Below are 20,769 nucleotides of genomic sequence, written 5' to 3'. Positions count from 1 at the left end.
TAGAGGGATGGGATGGGCCACCACACCCAGATGATGGTTTTAGTCCTCACAGAGTCATGCAACCATCACCAGTGAATGAGAACTTAGCACCCTAAAGAGAAATCAGTCATGAGCAGTTTCTCCATTTTCTCTTCCTAGAAACCTAATTGTGCTTCTTGTACCTGCAGCTGAAGCAACATGGCATCTCGCCAGCAGGAACTCAGTTGTCACCCTTTGACCTTTGACCTGCTAGCATAATTCTGAGGTTTACTGTTATTTTTAGTATTTTTAAAGGTACATTTATGAAGGCTGGAGAGATGACTCAGAAGTTCACACTGGCTCCTCTTCCAGAGTTCCTGAGTTCAATTCCCAGCAACCACATGGTGGCTCACAACCACCTATAACAAGATTTGGTGCCCTACATGCCAGAACACTGGCATATATATACACACATATACATACACATACTAAATAAAGAAATCTTTTTTTTTTTGGTTTTTCGAGACAGGGTTTCTCTGTGGCTTTTGGAGCCTGTCCTGGAACTAGCTCTGTAGACCAGGCTGGTCTCGAACTCACAGAGATCCGCCTGCCTCTGCCTCCCGAGTGCTGGGATTAAAGGCGTGCGCCACCACCGCCCGGCTAAATAAAGAAATCTTTTTTAAAAAGTACATTTATTTATATGTGGGTGCGCAAGTGACATCTCACACTTGTGGATGTCAGAGCACAACTTTCAAGAGTCAGGTCCCTCCCTCCATCATTTTGATTCTGGCAAGTGATCTCAGGTCATCAGGCTTGGTGGCAAGCACTTTCACAGGCTGAGCCTTCTTTCTGGCCCACTGTAAATATTTTAAGCATATAAATCAGCAGCATTAGACACACTTTCACAGGTGCTCACCGGCACGCTGTCCTTCCATGGAACCTACCACTATATTTTAAATTGTATTTCAGTGGAGCTATGAAGGTTATAGACGTTACTGTAAATGAAAAGCTTAAAAGAGTGTACAATGCAGAGGAAATGGTCAATGTTTATTGATTTAATAAGCTTTTAGCTCAAAGTCATGCTGAGGGCTGGTGTTTCAGTATCTGCTGTATCTTACAGTAAAGAGCACAGCTATTTTTTCATACATAAACTCAAAGCTGAAATGCCTCACCATGGAAGCAATAGCTTAAAAATAAAAAGACTGGCTACTAGGTTTTCATTTTAGTTCGTTTAAATCAATTTATGGCTGAATGCTAGTACCTTCAAGGCAAAAAGAACAATATAAAAAGTTAGACATGGAAACTCATGCCTGTGACCCAAGTACCTAGAAAGTGGATGCAGGAGGATCAAGAGTTCAAAGTCATCTTGGGCTGCAGATTGAGGTCAAGACTGCTGTGGGCTACATACCTTGTCTCAGCAACCCTCCCCTGAAACACGAGAATGGAAAGAAATGTGTGTCACTCACGATTTCAGAGCATAATCTTCCGAATTCTTCCAAGAAGCCCTCTGTCGTCATCTCTCCTCTCATAAACCTCATCCAGGGTCCACTGTCACCGTCTCTGATCAAGGCCTTCAGTATAGTTCCGGAAGGAATATGGTTCTGCACCTCCCACTCTGTAGGACACAACAACACACACCAAATAAGGAACAACAACAAATGGCTGAGGATCCTGGGAGTGACTGCCCAGATCCTGTGGCATCACTGGCAGCTGCAGGGGCTCCTGGGAAGACTGCACTGTCGCTCTGACACCAAGAGGAGAGACTCACGGATGGGGCACAGTGCTTCTCAGGGCCCATTCTCACTCTCACTTGAGTTTCCTGCAGAGGCCAGCAAAGGACATCAGGTCCTCTGTAGCTGGAGTGACAGGTAGTTGTGAGCCATGGGGTTGGGAACCGAACTCAAGTCCTCTGCAGGAGCAATAGGCATGCTCTAGCATCCAGCATCTCTCCAGCCCATAGCTTCTGTTTGGAAGCTCCATTTCTGAAAAAGTGGAGCCTGGGCCTCAAGAGTGGCAGTACGGAAAGGTATAAGGAGAGAAGGAACGACATTCTTCCGAATGACTGCTGTCACGGCAGCACACACATGCAGGGAACCGCAAAGCTTTACGGCAAGGCTCCCTTAGCCTCCAACCACTCTGAAGGGCACAGCCTTTCTGTTAGTCCCAGAGTTGGCAAGCATGTCAGGAATCTGGCACCCTCATGTACAGTTCTTGGATGTAAACAAGTACAGCCTCTGTGGAAAGCAATTTGGCAGTTTCTGTCAAAATTCCTCAATGTATGTTTGATGCTATAATTTCACTTCAGGAATTTCTTCCAGATATATTTACAAAGCAAATGACGGTTATGCACAAACATATGGAATCGCAGGTAGAGAAAAGAGTTTGCAAGGTAAATGTATATGGATAAAGGCTTATCAAGTCAGTTATGATCATGGCTCAGGGACCACATCTGTCTCTGAATTCTCAGGTTTTGTTTCTTTACTTGGCTTGAACACAAGGCGAGCATCCTACAAGGGGTGCACCCTAGCCTCCTACCTGCTGAGTCTTCCTGGAATGCAGTCATACCTGTGCTCACGACAATGCACAAGTGACTAGCTTGGAAACTTACCTGTGGCAGAGATGGTATAAATTTAACTCATAAAATTAACTGACAGAGTCCTCAAAGGAAAAGCTTGCTAACCCCTGGAGTAAACATAGGGCTACTGACATGAAAGCATACGGAAGGGCAGGGGGTTGGAGGGAGGTTACCATATAGAGTGTGTGCTTAGTATGTACAAGACCTGCCTAGATCCTACCACCATGAAAAAGAAAAGTTGGCAAAATAGTCTACCAAGTAAGAAAAAAAGTAGAGAGCAGTCTGTCTCTACAGAGTGCTCTACTGCATGTGTGCATGTACATATTTTCTACTGCATGTGTGCATGTACATATTTTCTGCTGCATGTGTGCATGTACATATTCTCTACTGCATGTGTGCGTGTACATATTCTCTACTGCATGTGTGCATGTACATATTTTCTGCTGCATGTGTGCATGTACATATTCTCTACTGCATGTGTGCGTGTACATATTCTCTACTGCATGTGTGCGTGTACATATTTTCTACTGCATGTGTGCATGTACATATTCTCTACTGCATGTGTGCATGTACATATTTTCTGCTGCATGTGTGCATGTACATATTCTCTACTGCATGTGTGCGTGTATTTTCTGCTGCATGTGTGCGTGTACATATTTTCTACTGCATGTGTGCATGTACATATTTTCTACTGCATGTGTGCGTGTATATATTTTCTACTGCATGTGTGCGTGTACATATTTTCTACTGCATGTGTGCGTGTATATATTTTCTACTGCATGTGTGCGTGTACATATTTTCTACTGCATGTGTGCGTGTACATATTTTCTACTGCATGTGTGCATGTACATATTTTCTACTGCATGTGTGCGTGTACATATTTTCTACTGCATGTGTGCATGTATATATTTTCTACTGCATGTGTGCATGTACATATTCTCTACTGCATGTGTGCATGTACATATTTTTACTGCACTCTCAGGCACCCACGGCTATGTTCACAGATACACGCGTTTGCTGGGAAAACAAGAAACTTTTGTCAATGGTGTCTACTCACAGAATTCTGAAACCTATTGGAAATGGAGGGCACAGCAGCAAGTGTCCTTTGCTTTCCTTATTTAGATGTGTGTGCATGTATGTACACACGTGTGAAGACAGGATGACAGCCTCCGATGTTATCCTCAGGAGTGACATCCATCTCCTTCAAGACAGAGCTTGTGACTGGAGCTCAGTAATCAGGCTAACCTGGCTGGCCATCTGGGATCTGTGGCCTCCAGCTACCCAGCACTGGTATCACCAGCACAGGCCACCACACTCAGCATTTTCACACGGATTCCAAGGACACAGCCCAGAGCCTCATGCTTCTGAAAGGAGCGCCTACTGATCTCTCTCCCCAGCCACCCTTTCATATTCTTTTAGCCTGAGTAGTCCATAAATGATGTTGGTACAGATGGGTCTATAGCCCGGGGTGGCATCCAACTCACTGTGTAGCCCAGGCTAGCTTTGAACACTCAGTGATCCTCCTGTCTCACTCTACCAAGTGTTAGAATTACAGGTGTGAACCACCCTACCTGGATAAAAAAGAATTTCCTTTTGCTGGTGTTGTTTTTGTTATTTGAGACAGGGTTTCTCTTTGTAGCCCTGGCTGACCTGCAACTTGTTCTGCAGACCAGGCTGGCCTCAGACTCACAGAGATCTACTTGCCTCTGCCTCCTGAGTAGAAAAGAATTTCCTAACTAAGACTTGAAAGCCTACAACTATAAAGGAAACAAAATACAGATGGTTTTAATGGTATTTTTAATGAAATTTTAGTATGGATCCTTTCTCAAAAGAAAAGAAAGAAAAAAATCTCAAAAATATTATAAATAAATCAAAAGATGAGAGGGCAGAGAGATGATTCACTAGTTAAGAGTGTTTACTGCTCTTGAAGAGAACTCAGCTTCCATAGACACCTGTATATATATATAAACTTAGGCAGGCACACACAAATGCATATAAAATAAAATTGATGAATAATTCTTCAAAAACATTAAAAGCTGTTCCTCAATATAACAAAAGGCTCTTACTAAGGTTCAGAAAGAAATATCAGGAACTTGGGCTGGAGCAAGGGCTCAGCTGTTAAGAGCACTGACTGCTCTTCCACTGGACCTGGGTTCAATTCCCAGCACCCACATGGAAGCTTACAACTGTCTGTAACTCCTGTTCCATGGGATTTGACACCTTCATAAAGGCATACATGTGGGCAAAAAACACCAATGAACATAAAATAAATCGTATATATATACATATATATGTATACACGCATGTATATACATATAAACACTAGGAACTTACAGGAAAAGAACTCTGTGACCTATTAACATATTAAAAACAGGCAATTGGAGAATATGGGATATTAGAAAGACAGAGTGACAAACATGGTGGCACATGCCACTCCCTTGGCGGTACTAGGTATATGACCTGGGTGAGAGTCCTGACTTTCCTAGAACTCGCTCTGTAGACCAGGCTGGACTTGAACTCAGAGATCCACCTGCCTCTGCCTCCCAAATGCTGGGATTAAAGGAGTGAACCACCACCGCATGGCTGGATTTGCTTCTTTCTTCATTCAGTTCATCTTAAGTTAGTTAATCTCTAAGGATTAGAAATTATAAACTACGGACTTTGTGCTGGGTTAGTTTATTGTCACATTAACACAAGCCAGGGTCATCAGGGAAACATGAACCTCCATTACGAAAACGCCTCCATCAAATGGTTCTGTGGGTGTGGTAGTTTGAAATAAAATGCCCACATTTAATGACAAGACAACTTCGACTCAAAGCCGTTGCATCAAACACTGCTATTAACTGGAGCTTAGAATTGGAATCCAGGGCCTGTCTGTCCCCCTACCCTCCTTTCCCCACACCAACCCCCAAACTGAAAGTATTGAGCTCACCAGCAGCCACGGTTCCAGGAGAAGGAATGAGAACTCCGCCCATGTCAAAAATGACTGCTCTGTAGCTGTGGCCTCCAGAATGTGTCCAGCGCAGGACTCCCCGCTGCCTGCCCAGGGTACTTCTCAAGGCAGCGGTCCTCCATGCCCAGTGGAGAGCAGACGGCTGGAAAAGCCACCTTATGCTCATGGCGGGGGGGCACAGGCTGTGTGGAAGGAAGGTATAGAGCAGCTTGATCCAGTTCCCCGAGCTAGAGGCGTCACCACAAGCCTCAGCTGATGCCCAACAAGCACTCGAACCCCACACAGCTGGACTCGATGACTCCACCAAGGGGACCTTCACTCCTCAACATCTACATCCATAGAAAGGGAAATTGAGCCGTGAATCTCCTCAATCCCTTTTCCTCCAGAGCACCTCCGCCTCCCACCTTCTCTTCAGGGACCTCAAAAGCCCCTCTATCTCTTCTCAATCCTCCTTCCAACCTTCCTCCTTCATCAGCCAGAGTAACCCATCAGAATTGCAGATGTGATCACCTTGTAACCTCATTTTTTTCTTGTTTTTTAGAGACAGGGTTTCTCTGTGTAGCCCCGGCTGTCCTGGAACTAGCTCTGTAGACCAGGCTGACCTCTGCCTGCCTCTGCTCTGGAGTGCTGGGATTAAAAGGCAGTGGCGCATGCCTTTAATCCCAGCACTCGGGAGGCAGAGGCAGGCGGATCTCTGTGAGTTCGAGGCCAGCCTGGTCTACAAGAGCTAGTTCCGGGACAGGCACCAAAGCCACAGAGAAACCCTGTCTCGAAAAAAAAAAAACTTTATAAAAAAGGGCTGGAGAGATGGCTCAGTGGTTAAGAGCATTGACTGCTCTTCCAAAGGTCCTGAGTTCAATTCCCAGCAACCACATGGTGGCTCACAACCATCTGTAATGAGGTCTGGTGCCCTCTTCTGGCCTGCAGACATACAGACAAAATATTGTATACATAATAAATAAATATTTAAAAAAATAAATAAAAAATAAAAGCTGGCATCACCATGCCCGGTTTAACCCATTTTAAAACCTTCATTGGAGCTGCTGAGGCAGGACTGGTGAATTCACGCTAGCCTAGGCAACCTGTGCATTAATAACCTTTTCCGTGTGGTGACCCACTCCCTGACAGAAGCAGCACAAGGGAACAATTTGTTCTGGCACATGGTTTCAGAGAGCTCAGTTCGTGGCTGTGCGGCTCCATGAACTTGGCCAGAAAGAACATCATGGTGGCAGGAAGCAAGACAGTAAAGAGATATGTACTTCACAGCCAAGCAAGAAGCAAAGAGAGGGAATATGGGAAATGGCCAGGGCAAGATGCCACTTCCAACAAAGACATCACGTTATCAATCCATCATGGGATGGACCCACTGATTGGGTCTGAGCTCTCAGAAGCAAACTGTCTCTAGACCCCTTCCTTCACCAGAATGCCAAAAGGCCTGCTTCCCTAACTTTGGAGGCCTTCTTAATCAAGCATAAGACATTAGGCACTTATTGGGGTTTGCTAGTGCACACCTTTTATCCTAGCACTGAGGAGGCAGAGGCAAAGGATCTCTGTGAGTTCCAGGCCAGCCAGGGCTACCTAATGTGATCCTATCTAAACAAACAAACACACACACCCCAGGTAAAAATAAAAGAACTCAAAAAAAAAACATAAAAAGCAACTTTTCTTCCTTTTTTCTCTTTTATTTTTGCTTTATTTATTTATTTATTTGTTTATTTATTTATTCTCTTTTATTATCTGCTATGCAAGATGGTTTCCAATTCCTGGAATCAAGCAATCCTCATGCCTCAGCCTCCCCAAGAATCTGGTATGGCTGGCACATATGGACCTCTCTACCCAACTAACATAAGATTCTAAAGTGGCAAATATTGAAAATGACATGATGTACTTTTTCATCAAAAATTGGATCTAGGGCTGGAGAAATGGCTCAGAGATTAAGAGCACTGACTATTCTTCCAGAGGTCCTGAGTTCAATTCCCAGCAACCACATGGTGGCTCAAAACCATCTATAATGAGATCTGGTGCCCTCTTCTGTCTGTAGGCACACATACAGACAGAACACTGTATATATAATAAATAAATAAATCTTTTAAAAAAATTGGATCTGCCAGACATCTGCACTGTGGTGAAAACATACAACACACACACACACAGACACATAATCAAAAATAATCTTTTTTAAAATTAATTTACTCAGCTGGGCGTGGTGACACAAACCTTTAATCCCAGCATTTGGGAGGCAGAGGCAGACAGATCTCAGCAAGTTCGAGGAGAGCCTAGTCTATAATGTGAGTTCCAGGACAGCCAAGGCTACACATTGGAACCCTGTTTCAAAAAACAAAACAAAAACTAAAGAAATGAACAAACAAATAGCTGCATTCGGTAGAAAAGAAAAAAAAGCTTGCTTGGCATGGTGGTACACACCTTTGATCCCAGCACTTGGGAGGCAAAGGCAGGTGGATATTTGACCAGGTCAACCTGGTCTGCATAGTTCCAAGACAGTCAAGGCTATTACACAGAGAATCTCTGTTGTGAAAACCAACCAAGCAACAAACGCACCCAAACTTGAAGGCTGATGAGCTTCCTCTCAGTGTCACTTCTCTCCATGCCAGGGCCAAAGCCTAGGAAGGACCCAGGCTGCTGTGCAGGCTGAGACTACAGGCTTCTGTTACCACCTCTGGTTGTGTGTTGCTGGATCGACTCTGGCCTTTGTACACACTAGGCAAGCTCTCTCATGCCTCCAGACCTTGGCACCTGCTGTAGACCAGAGCCCTTTCCCCTGTTTCATCTGCCTGGGGAATTTCCACTCTTTTTACACCTCAGCCTTGCCTTCTTCCCTGGAGATTTTATTTCTTTTCCCATGCTGGCTATAGCAGCTTTGGGGTGGGGTTTCCCCCACCTTCACCTTCATTGTTCCGTACCTTAGTGCAGTATTTACCCCATCACATGGTAACTGTTCTATCTGCTCCTATAGCAAGCTCCATGAGGCAAGGACTGTCTTAATTATCTTTTAGACATCCATCCCCGGGGACCTGGTGCTGTTTCTAGAGTCACAGCAGTTCCTCGGGTGAAGTAAGTTGAAGGATGAATCAACTGGATGGACCAGAAAACAGCAGGGAGTGGGGATGCACGGCTGTGCTCCTAGCACAAGGAAGGCAGAGGCAGGACAGCCTTGAAGGCCACCTTAGTCAAGGCTACACAGCAAGAAGAGGGAGAGCGCTGGAGGACACAGGGAGGGAAGAACAGGGACACACCACAGGACTGACAGCCACAAAGAGCTCTGACAGCTTGTCCATTCCCGGTTAATGATACTAGTTCTCTGGAACTGTAATCCTTTATACCAAAAAGAAGATTTATTGTCTCCCTATCAATCTGAAGGATGAGGTTAGAATAATGTAGACTTACTGCCTGAATTATAATTTCATAAATAGCCACATAGTGCATTGTTATATATTACAGAGATGGCTTAGCAAAGACATAACTGATACGGGGTGATGTTCTAATTTCAAATTCCAGCTCTGCTACCTACTGGAAGTAAAATCTTGGGGACAATATCTGTGCCTTAGGTTGCTCCTACGTAAAATGGGGCAGTTATAGTACCTATTGCCAAAAGGTGTCACCATTACCTGCAGTAAAGAATGTAAAGCTATCAAGTTAGTACCTGACACACCTTTATCTGCCACTTGAGCTGGGGCTGTCCTCTGTATGCTACAAATATGCGTTGCTTTTATTGGCTGATGAATAGAACTGTTTGGACCATTGACTTAGCAGAGTAAAGACAGGCAGGAAATCTGAACGGATATATAGAGAAAGAGTAGGCAGAGTCAAGGAGACGCCATGTAGCCGCTGGGGAAGAAGGCCTCATGGGAAAATATAAACTGGTAGAAATGGGTTAATTTATAGTTAGGGCTAGTTAGTAAGAAGCTTAAGCCATTGGCCAAACAACTGTAACTGATATTAAGCCTCAGAGTGGTTATTTAATAAGCAGCTGAGGGGACCCATTGGGCCAAGAGAAACCGGTCCAGTGGGGCCCGGCTAGATGGAGGAAAGTCTTCATCTTCAGGGTCACCATTACCTAAGGTAAAGAATGGAAAACTATCGAGTAAGTACCTGGCACACTACTTACCTACCACTTGAGCTAGGGGTGTGCCTCAGCACCATGGCATGTGTTTAGCGTGCCAAAGGTATGTCTACTACTGACTGGGCAGTGGTGGCGCACACCTTTAATCCCAGCACTCAGGAGGCACGGGCAGGAGGATCTCTGTGAGCTTCGAGGCCAGAGCGAGTTCCAAGGCAGTCAGAGATACACAGAGAAACCCTGTCTCAAAACAAAACACAGAAAGGCATGCCTGCTACTGACACATGGTCACATGATGCGCTCTGAGTGGGTGGCTAGTGCACTTTCATATAAGCCAGGAGCTTTCCATAGAGGGGACATTTAGCGGTATCTGGCACGTTTTTGTTGATCACCAGGAGGAGAGAGTACTACTGACATCTGTGGTCCACAGACAGACATGCACCCCAAAAGGGTTATCAGGACCCAAAACGTGAGCAAGACAGAAGTTGGGAAACCCTGGCATTAACAGGGTGTGAGACGTAGTACATAGGATATAGCATAAGCTCTTCTATGTATCGTGTGTTCCTGTAACGAATACAGTTTGGGGACAAGTCCTTTCTCCCACATTTCATACATTATAGCATATACACAGAAAAGTAACCTGTCATGTTTTTTCCACATATGCATTGATTTTAACTGGCTTTTCTTTTCCTTTTCCTTGTGTGTGTGCTGGACATTGAACCCAGTGTGAGTGTGTGTGTTTTTACTGGACATTGAACTCAGAGCCGGTACCCCAAGCATTCTACCACTGAAGTACATTCCAGTGTGTGTGCTCACTATGGCAAATGCATGGCTGACAATTCTTGCGTTAGTTTTATCCTGCCACCATGTCAAGCACAAAGCCTTCAGCAGAGGCCCCTAATCACTGGGAGGTGGAAGAGGCAGGAGGAGCAGAAGTTCAAGGACATCCTCTGCAACTTAAAGAGTTCGATCAGCCTGCACTACAACAGACCCCATCTCAAAACAATCAAACAACAAACCCAAATTTAACCAGAACCTACAGGCTTCTCCGTCTCCACATGGCGTTTCATTTTACACGACCGTGTGGTGCTATGCATCGACTAGCTCAGATGGCACAAGTGTTGAAGGTAGTCCCGGTAGGGACTGTTTTCCACATCTGCAAAACTATCCCACAGAGCCCGCAGTGTCAGACTCTCAGGGGTCATCTGTGAAGCCCCTGCGCTCCTAACCAGCCCGTCGCCATACCTGCATAAAGTTAAGACCTGAGGTCGAAGACCCAGGAAACCAAAAAGCCTGGAAGAACCTGGCCGGAGAGTGGGCGGAACGATAGGAGCGAGGGGTCGAACGCAAAAGAGGCCGCAACGCTCTGCACAGTCCAAGCACTCTCCCGAGACAACCTCGGAGTAGCTCAGCCAAGGTTGAGCGTGTGCGACGGAGAGCGCACGCGCGCCGGAGGACCGCGCCTCCTTCCTGCTGGCGCAGGCGCGTGCGCGACCCCGCGGGTCAGAGACGGCGGCCGGGAGGCGGAAGTGGAGGTTGTTGTGGCTCGGCCGGCTGCGCGAGAAGGCTACCGCTGCCGAGGCGGCGGCCGCGGCTCTGAGGCGGTGGCGGCGCTGCCGACCGCGGGCCTCTCGGCCTCTGGGCTCGGCCCGCAGCCTCCCCTCATCCCGCCGGGGCCCACGCCGACCAGCGCCTGCCCTATGAGTGTGTCACTGGTGGTCATCCGACTGGAGCTCGCGGGTCACTCGCCGGTCCCCGCCGACTTCGGCTTCAGCGCCGCCGGTGAGTCCGCGGCCTCGCGCAGGGCTGGCAGGTCGGCCGCCTAGGGGCTGCCAGATGCCTCTGTTCGGCGTCCCCCTCGACGCTTTCGCTGCGGGACGCGCGGCCTGGGGGATGCTCTGCGCCTTTTCCAAACTGGCAAACAGGCCGGTGGGGAAATGATCTGCCTAAAGTTAGGTATGAGTGGGTGGAAACAGGGATTCGAACCCAGCTGGGCCCGAGAATCTGACGTCTTCCCCAGCCGCCGCAGACTTCCTTAGTGGGCCATTTAGCTTTGTCGTCAAAACATTACCTGGTGACATTGGTTCAGGAGATTAGAGGCTCCCGAGGTGGAGGCAGGAGGACAGGTGAAACACAAGCCAGTCTGAGTTCCAGGAAAGCCTGTCCCAACAAACAGAAAAAAAGGTGTGTGTGGGAGGGTGATTGCTTGGTATGTGTCAGAGCTTCATGGTGCGGAGAATCAGATGTGGTCTCTAATCTGTGGCGCACGGAATAAATGTGATAAACTGATGGAAAGGGGAAACAACACGTCTTTAGCTTGAAGAGGGGGGATGCCGCTTTTTCAAGGGAAGTGGCATCGCTGGACACTCCGTGAGTCCAGCATTTGGAACTACAGTGGAAGAATGTGGTCTTACCGTGTTGTGCATTTTGTTACTCAAACCAGTATGATTTATTTCGAGATTACAAACATTTTTCAAGGGCTCAAAGTGACCCCTAGTTCTGGAAGTCAACTAGTCACTTACAGGTATCCTCATGGGCCAATCATGGAGTCATTTATGCAACAAAGACAGTGAGCATTTCTATGGCATGCTGGGTTGTGTGGGATGATCTGGTCTGGACAAGCCTGGGGTCCACCTCGCCTCAGAGCTGATGGTAAGGGTATTTCAGTCCTGCCTCAGGGTCTCTGAAATGCCGTTTATTCATGAGACTTGCATTTTGGCCACAACATAGGCTCTCACTTTACTGGGTGCTACTCATGGTAGTTCATCTGGGTATAATCGAGGATCGTTCTGGAAGGCCCTTATTCCTGTGGGTTTAAGGACATGATTTCAGTAGAACAGTGATAGACACCACTGATGGTTACCAGGGGTGAGGTGGGGGTGTGCTGTAGGGGTCCTGAAGGGACAGAGGCACATACTGCAAACTCAGTCTCACCCATTTGGGGAAGCGCAGCAAACAAGGAGGAACCCTATTGATTGGAGTGCCGAGAAGGGAGGGGAATTTGTTCTGTCATCAGGTATTAATCATTCATGTGTTCTTCAGCTGGGGAGATGTCCGATGAGGAGATCAAAAAGAAGACACTGGCTTCAGCTGCCGCCTGTCTAGAAGGGAAGTCACCAGGGGAGAAAGCAGCAATCATCCACCAGCACCTTGGCCGGCGGGAAATGACTGATGTGATTATCGAGACCATGAAGGCCAGCCCAGGTATGCCCTCAGGAACCTGGCCTTGCTTTTGTATTGTGAGCCCATGAGGCTCACCGCTGGTGTCATATTTTATTTTCAACAGAAGATCTTATTTAGCCCACACTGACCTTCTACGGTGTGTGAAGCTGAGAATGACCTTGAACTTCTAATTCTTCATCCTTTGAATGTTGGGGGATTGTGTGTACATACCACTATATCTAGTTTATCTGGTGCTGTGGCTCAGACCCAAGGCCTTGCGCATGTAGGCAAATGCTCTACCAACTTCCTCCAGCATGCTTTTATTTTTTATCACTTCTGTGCTCTGTGTGATTTTGTGAAGCCATGTTTCATTTTGTTTTTAAATCCCCCCCCCCCAAATAGTACTAAGATTGGGTGCCGAGTTACATGCCTTTAGTCAGCCACTCAGGGCAGAGGCAAAATGGTTATTTAAACCCTGGAGCTTACAAACAGCTAACATAAGAAGAGCCTGTTTCAGAGGAATAGTAAAGAAAACAAATTGTGGAGTGTAATGAAGTGGATTCTTAACTGTGGTGGGGAGTGCTCCCTGGGAGCAGTGCATCTGGGTCAGCTTGCCAAGCCCTCACTTCCCTGCAGCTCTCAGCTGCAGTTCTGCATCTCCAGCGTAGGTGTGGTCAGAACCGGAAGGTTTGGTTTTCAGAGTGCTCTGATTTTGGTCTCAATGAGGAGCAGGTGGTAAATGTTGCCTGTTTTGTTCGGGTTTGCTGAATTGTGAGGTGCCCTAGTACTGTGTTGGGTTACTGCTGGATATGGGATGGGCCCTTCCTGGGGTTTTTTTAGGGTGCTAACATTTTTACAAGGATGTGAGGAAATGTTTTTAGGCAGGGAAAGCTTTAAAGTTGAGATGTTCCCGAGCTCAGCATTTCTGTCAGTATGGTTTGTGTGTTATGACAAGATTTCTATGACAGCCCAGATCTACAGTCCTCTTGCTTCAGCCTCCAGTGTGCTTAATGCAATACAGTATAGTGTCTCCATCACAGTTCATTTTCCAGCTTGAAATTCTGACTTTATTAGGCTCCTGAAGCTTATTTTCAGCTGTTTGTTATCTGCTAACTTTGCTTTTGTAAGATGAGTTGAGAGACACAATGGAAGAAAAGAAGTCTTCAACAGCCTCCCTGTCTGCACAGAGAAGCAGAAAGCAAAACGAGTCGGTGAACACAGCCCCAGACTCCCCGTCCAAGCAGCTCCCAGACCAGATTTCCTTCTTCAGCGGCAACCCTTCCGTTGAGATAGTCCATGGCATCATGCACCTGTATAAGACGAAGTAAGACAAGCTCTGATTATGCTTTGAGTAGGGAAAGAAGTCTGTGCAACCGCCTACCTTTAGGACTGTGTATTAGAGTTCTGAAATGCTTGTTCGACAGTGTAGATTGGGCCAAAACTTTCCATACTTAAAAGTAAATAATGTAGGTGCACTTAAAGAATGCTGTGGAGCTGCGCCTCGTGGCACACACCTTTAATCCCAGCACTCAGGCAGAGGCAGGGGGATCTCTGTGAGTTTGAGGTCAACCTGGTCTAAAATTGAGTTCCAGGAAAGTCAGGGCTGTTATACAGAGAGATCCTGTCTCGGAAAAAACAAAAACAACAAGAAATGTTTGGAAATATTCTGTTAGCTGTTAGGCATGGGTATTGATTGGGGAGTTGAAAATCAAATGAGGTAAAGCACCACACGTCCTTGTCCTTACGCAACTGTACCTTAGCTAAGAAGCCAGCTAACTGATTTTCATTGAAATACCTCTTCTATGACTTTGGTTTTTATTTTGTTTTTGAGAGTTTTTGTTGTTGTTGTTTTTATCTTTATTTTGTTTGTGAGACAAGGTCTCACTGTGTAGCCGTGACTGGCTTAGAACTTCATAGAGATCAGCCTGTAAATGTGTGTGTTACTAGACTTGACTTTTTACACCTTTTCCTCTCCTTTTTTTTTTTTTGTTTCTTTTTGTTTTGCTTTTGTTTTTGTTTTTTTAAGCTTGCTTCTGGAAGCCCAAGGAAAGGAAGCACTTGAATAGATAAATACTTGGGCCTTAGGCTGCCTGGCTAGGATAATTGGTTTGGTTATGTCTCAGTGACTGTCCTTGCCTGAACTTGTTTCCCAGATCCCTCCTGGGAAAACAGCCAGTCACCAGATAGCCAGTTTGGAACCCAGCAGTTTTCAATTGCATTGTTGAAGGTTCCCTTTCCTCCCTCCCAAAAGTTTAGCTTGGCAGCACTTTTTGTAATCTTCAGTCACATCCTTGCATTTAGAATTCTCATGTAGCTTTACAGGTCTTTCTTCCCCTAGAGCTCTCTTAAGAGAAATTCACAGTAGCACTGTGCTTCACAGTTATTTGACAGTATATTACTATTCAAAAATTAATATGTTAAAAGAATAAAACACTGTGCTGGAGAGATGGCTCAGAGGTTTAGAACACTTGCTGCTTTTGCAGAGACCTGGGTTCAGTTCCCAGCACCCATAAGGTAACTCACAGCCATCTTTAACACTAGTTAAAGGGAATCCCATGCCTTTTCTGGGCACCAGGCCTACAGGTGGTGCACAGACATATCTATAGGCAAACACTCATATGCGTAAAAGTAAACCTTTTTTGAAAAGAAAATAAAACACTGAGTCTGGCTAGTATAGAATAAAGACCCTTTAAGTCATGATTGAAAATTCTGAAGAGGGCTGGGTGTGGTGGCAGAGGCAGGCAGATCTCTGTGAGTTCAAAGCTCACCTGGTCTACAAATGAGTTCTAGAACAGCCAGAGCTGTACACAGAGAAACCCTGTCTTTAAAAACCAGAAGGAAAAGAGGAAAATTCTGGAGAAGAGCTTGGTGGGATGAATATACTCAAAATACATTGTGTGGAATTCTCAAGGATTTAATAAAATATTTTTTAAAAAGATCGAAAAACTCTGATGGAAGGTAATATGGAACGTAGAGCTTGCCTTAAAGTACACTGCAGACATACGGAAAGATTCAGCAAACTCACAGGTTGTTTAGGTTGATGGTGAAATATTAGCTGTTTTATTTTTTCATATTTTCTTGGACAGAGTTGTTTGGTTAGTGTTCTCCAAATTCTTCAAAACAATCTCGTTATCATCCTCTTAGTAAGATGACCTCCTTAAAGGAAGATGTGCGGCGTAGCGCCATGCTGTGTGTTCTCACTGTCCCTGCCACCATGACCAGTCACGACCTTATGAAGTTTGTCGCCCCCTTCAATGATGTGATTGAACAGATGAAAATCATCAGAGATTCTACTCCGAATCAGTATATGGTGCTGATCAAGTTCAGTGCACAGGTAAAAGTTAAGATGCTAGATGTCGCTCTGTTGCAGACATGCTGTTGTTACTGTGATGCCAGCTGTGTGTGTTTCAGGCCTCGAATATGGTTATGTTTCCTTTAGGGAGTGGGCAACTGGTTGTGGCCCCATAACTACTAGAAACGCAGTTACAGTGGTGCTTTAGTTTCATAGGGTCTTAATGTCCAGCCCTGACTGGCTGGTACTTGCTTTGAAGACCAGGCTGGCTTGGAACTCACAGAGATCTGTTTGCCTTTGCTTCCCAGTGTTGGGGCTAAAGGTGAGCCATACCCAACAACAAAACCTAAGATGACCAACCAGCCATGCGTTGAAGCTAGGATCTTCTGATAGTAGTTAGAGGCATTATCCATTGTTCCTCTATTCTGCAGTGCCATTATTTTTAAAAATAAAAAAATTATTTATTGTTAACTTTTGTGGCCCTTTGATTTGTCCCATCACCTCACACATGCTAGGTAGATGCTCTGCCCCTGAATATATCTCCAGCTCTTTTTTCCTTTTCTATGTTTTGAGACAGGATCTTACTAAGTTGCCCAGGCTGCCCTTGTACTCACTCTGTAGCTCAGATAGGCTTGAGATCTCGTGCCTCAGTCTTCTGTGTCACTTGATGACAGACTTGCCCCACACCTGACTCATGGTTTCTACACATCAGCATTGTGTTTGCTTATCCTGTGGTTATTAGTCCTTGATGACATGGAAGCCCACACATGTCTGTAGTCGGTGTCATTGTTCTATTTGTCATTGTCCCATTTTCATTCGGTTCGCAAGATGATCTTTATACGTTTTAGAAAATAAAATCATTTAAGATTTTTAAAAAAAAAATTTTTAATTAGCTTTTTTTTTTTTCAAGACAGGATTTCTCTGTAGCTTTGGAGCCTATCCTGAAACTAGCTCTTGTAGACCAGGCTGGCCTCGAACTCACAGAGATCCACCTGCCTCTGCCTCCCGAGTGCTAGGATTAAAGGCATACGCCGCGACCACCCAGCTTCTTTTTAATTTTTTATTATGTGCCTATGTGTGTGAGTGCAGTGACCGTGGAAGCCAGAAGAGTGTGTCATATCCCCTGGAGCTGGAGTTACAGACCTCCTGACATGGGTGCTGGAAACTAAACCCTGGTCCTCTGCCAAAGCAGTATCTCTTTACTACTGAGCCATCTCTCCACTTCCCAGTTGTAGTGTTGAGTGGTCGACAGTACAGAGAGGCAAACCAGTGAAAGAACAGTGATGTCCCCAGATCTGAAAGCACCTGTGCAGTTTGAACTAGGAAGGTTTATCACATCTTCCCTTCATGGACTGCCATAAGCATGCTGGTTTGTAAGAGTATGTGTGTCTGTGGATGAGTTCCTAAGGAGCTGTCCCAGCTTTGTTGTGTTTTTATATCCTGTAATATTTGTCCACTGAAGTTTGACCAAGTCTGTCTGTGGAAAATTAACTTCTCTTCGCTCCATGGTCAAAGGTTTCCTCCAGATAAACTATCCCATCCTGCGAGTTTACAAATGTGTGCGTGCCACTCTGATGGGTCATTGAGGTTTGTGAGTAAAAGGGAGTTCATGACACAGGCTTCCTTGTTCGAGAATCCAGAGTGAGATTACAGGAATAGAATTCAGGTTGTTAGGCTTGGAGGCAAGCGCCTTTACCCACTGTGCCATCTCACTGGCCCCTATATACAATCTTCACAAATTACATTTTATTTATTTTTTATGAGTATGTCTTTGCATGTTTGGACACATGTGGAGATCAGAGGACAACTTGCATGAGTTGGTTTTCCTCTACCATGTGGGTTCCCGGGATTGTGAGGCTTGGCATCTGATGCCTTTACCTGCTGAGCCATCTCCCTGGCCTACATATAATATGTACGTATATACGTGTATATATATGTGTGTGTGTATATGTATATAACCATATATATATACATATGTGTGTGTATGTATATGGTTCTGTTTTTTTTTTTTTACAGGGAGGTTGTTTTTTGTTTGTTTGTTTGTTTTTGGTTTTTCGAGACAAGAGTTTCACTGTGTAGCTTTGGCTATCCGGAACCCACTCTGTAGACCATACTGTCCTTAAACTCACAGAGATAGATCTGCCTACCTCTGTCTCCTGAGTCCTGGGATTAAAGGTGTTTGCCACCATTACTGGGCTAATTTGTTTTGTTTTGTTTTATTTTGTTTGTTTTTTGAGACAGAGTTTCTCTGTAGCTTTGGTGCCTGTCCTGGAACTAGTTCTTGTAGACCAGGCTGTCCTTGAACTCACAGAGATCTGCCTGCCTCTGTCTCCCAAGTACTGGGATTAAAGGTGCCACCACCACCCGGCTTGTTTTTTGTAATTTTAAAGGCAGAGTTGTCCAGACTGGATTGGAATTAACTATGTATACCAGAATGACCTCAAACTCACAGAGATCTACCTGCCTCTGCCCCCAAAGTGTTGGGCTTAAAGATGTATACTACCACACTGGGCCCCATATATGATTTTTTTTAAAAAAAAATACTCCTTTATTTTGAGACAAGGTCTCCTGAAAATCACTGTTTAGCCTAGGCTAGCCTTGAACTTTCAGACACACACCTGGCCTCAGCCTCCTGACCTGGGTTTTATAAGCATGAACTTAAATGTCAAATTTAGGCTTAGGACATTTCCTAATTTAGTTCTGTGCCTTTTCCTTTGTAGTATCTGGTAATCATAGTTGTAGACACTGTAAAGTATTGCTGCTATTCCTGACTTGCAAGCAGTAACTGTCCCCTTACCCACACACGTGTCCTACTCCCAGGGATTGAAAGTGGCCTCATCCATCTTGGTTATTGATAGCTAGTGATATCACTCTAATTACCAGCCTCTCTGCAACCAATTTCCTCACCTTTTAAACAAAATATAGGATTTTCATGCCTCTAGGGGATACCAACGAAGACACTGCCTGCCTAGAATGCAGAACCGTGAGAACAAAGCTGTCAGTACAGGGACCCGTGATGTTATCACTGTTCTTAGTACTACACATGCTACCAAGTGTAACAGCTTAGGGAGCCACTGACCCACTATCTCCAGAGTGCCTCAAATATGGGTATTTTGCCTATAAATACGTCTGTGCCCCACTTATGTGCAGTGTCTGTGGAGGCCAGAAGAGGGCATCACATTCCCCTGAAATGAGTTAAAAATGGTTGTGAACAATGTAATGTGTTGTTGAACCAAACCTGCTTCCTCTGAAGAGCAGCCAGTGCTGTTAACCACTGACTGAGCCATCTCTCTAGCCTTCCAAACACATTTTTAATAACCCTGGTGGTGGGGTATTTGTAAAGTCAAATTAACAACTGTGTGCTCTTATACTTAGAACTCTGTACTGAAGGGGCCCACAGAACAGGTGCAAATAAGATCCAGCTAGTCACTTCCCAGAGTTAGATCAGAAGTGTCGAGTGAAGACACAGCTGGAGTACATACGCAGGCACCTGTCTGTGTTCTTGCTCCCCTCTTTTTTCATGAGAACGAAAAATCTTCTGAATAGTTTGTAATTTCTGTTTTCCCTAACTATTTACTCTGTGTGTGTGTGTGTGTGTGTGTGTGTGTGTGTGTGTGTGTGTGTGTGTGTGTTGGCAGTCAGTTTTCTCCTACTATGTGGGTCTCAGGGATCAAAATCAAACTTGAGACTTGGTAGCAAGTGCTTTTACCCTCTACATCATCTCGCTGGCCCTTGTTGTCTTAGCTCTCATTGGAGGTTCGTGAAAATTTAGAAATCAGTAGTGTGACCTTTAGGAAGTTCAGTCTTTCATGAAGGAATTTGTAAATCATCAGGGCATGGAAGCAGAAATGGGTGGGACAGGTGACTGTTGCGCGGTGTGGCAATGCTTTCTCTCTCGTGTGCTCAGTCAGAACTGCCTAGCACTCTGGTCCTTTTAAAAAGTCAAAAAACACTCTTTGGGCTGACGAGGGAGGGGGACTTGATCGGGGGAGGGGAGGAAATGGGAGGCGGTGGTGGGGAGGAGGCAGAAATCTTTAATAAATAAATAAACTTTAAAAAATAAATAAATAAATAAAAACAACACTCTCTGCCCTGCAGCTGATGACTGTTTAGCAAGGAAGCCCTGATCATAATGGATTAACCTTTTCCTGAGTTCATTTCATAGTTAAAAAAAAAAAAGCTAAAAAGTAGAAGTTGGAATTCTTATGTTTGGTTGTATATAATTCTAACCTTTTGTCTTGTTCTGAGATAAGGTCTCCCAGTATCATGAAACTTGGAAAACTTCCTCAAACTTGGAAAAAAAATTCAGATTTATTTAATTTTCTTTGTATGAATGTTTTGCCTGCATGTATGACATGCATCATGTGTGTCCTTGGAGCTCAGAAGAGGGCATCAGCTCCCAGGAACTGGAGTAAGGATGGTTGAACCACCACTTGGTGCTAGGGAATCAAATTTGGAAATTTGAAAGAGCAAGTGGTGTACAGCCATACCACCCTGAACCTGCCTGATCTCGTCTCAAAGAGCAAGTGCTCTTTGCCCCTAATCCATGTCTCTAGTTCCTGCCCTCAGAATCTTTTTTTTCTATTGTTTGTCTTTTTGAGACAGGGTTTCAAAACTCTGTCTTAACTCTCCTGGGACTCCAGTCTGCCTTTGAACTAGCAGAAATCTACCAGTTGTGTGTGCCACCACTCAAAGCTGCCCTCAGAACCTTTGTTTGTTTGTTTGTTTGTTTTGAGACAGCATTTCTCTGT

The 20,769-nt window shown here is 45.1% G+C and overlaps 2 protein-coding genes across 2 annotated transcripts in view; one reads left to right on the top strand and one right to left on the bottom strand.

The window, feature by feature from the left end:
• The window catches only part of Acad10 (acyl-CoA dehydrogenase family member 10), a 38,942-nt gene extending 27,912 nt beyond the window's left edge, over positions 1-11,030 (bottom strand). The window contains exons 1-3 of the mRNA XM_075980371.1: positions 10,810-11,030; positions 5,466-5,668; positions 1,425-1,573 (exon numbers count right to left, since the gene is read on the bottom strand). Of these exons, the coding sequence (XP_075836486.1) occupies positions 1,425-1,573; positions 5,466-5,652 (336 nt within the window). The 5' untranslated portion in view covers positions 5,653-5,668; positions 10,810-11,030. The remainder of the gene's footprint in view (positions 1-1,424; positions 1,574-5,465; positions 5,669-10,809) is intronic.
• Positions 11,031-11,080: 50 nt separating this feature from the next.
• The window catches only part of Brap (BRCA1 associated protein), a 32,512-nt gene continuing 22,823 nt past the window's right edge, over positions 11,081-20,769 (top strand). The window contains exons 1-4 of the mRNA XM_075980358.1: positions 11,081-11,346; positions 12,607-12,768; positions 13,855-14,050; positions 15,871-16,060. Coding sequence (XP_075836473.1) covers positions 11,265-11,346; positions 12,607-12,768; positions 13,855-14,050; positions 15,871-16,060 — 630 coding nt within the window. The 5' untranslated portion in view covers positions 11,081-11,264. The remainder of the gene's footprint in view (positions 11,347-12,606; positions 12,769-13,854; positions 14,051-15,870; positions 16,061-20,769) is intronic.

This window comes from Microtus pennsylvanicus, chromosome 1, assembly GCF_037038515.1.
Source record: "Microtus pennsylvanicus isolate mMicPen1 chromosome 1, mMicPen1.hap1, whole genome shotgun sequence".
Classification (NCBI taxonomy): Eukaryota; Metazoa; Chordata; class Mammalia; order Rodentia; family Cricetidae; genus Microtus; species Microtus pennsylvanicus.
The sequence above is the reverse complement of the archived record's forward strand: the minus strand, read 5'-3'. Positions and strand labels throughout refer to the sequence as shown.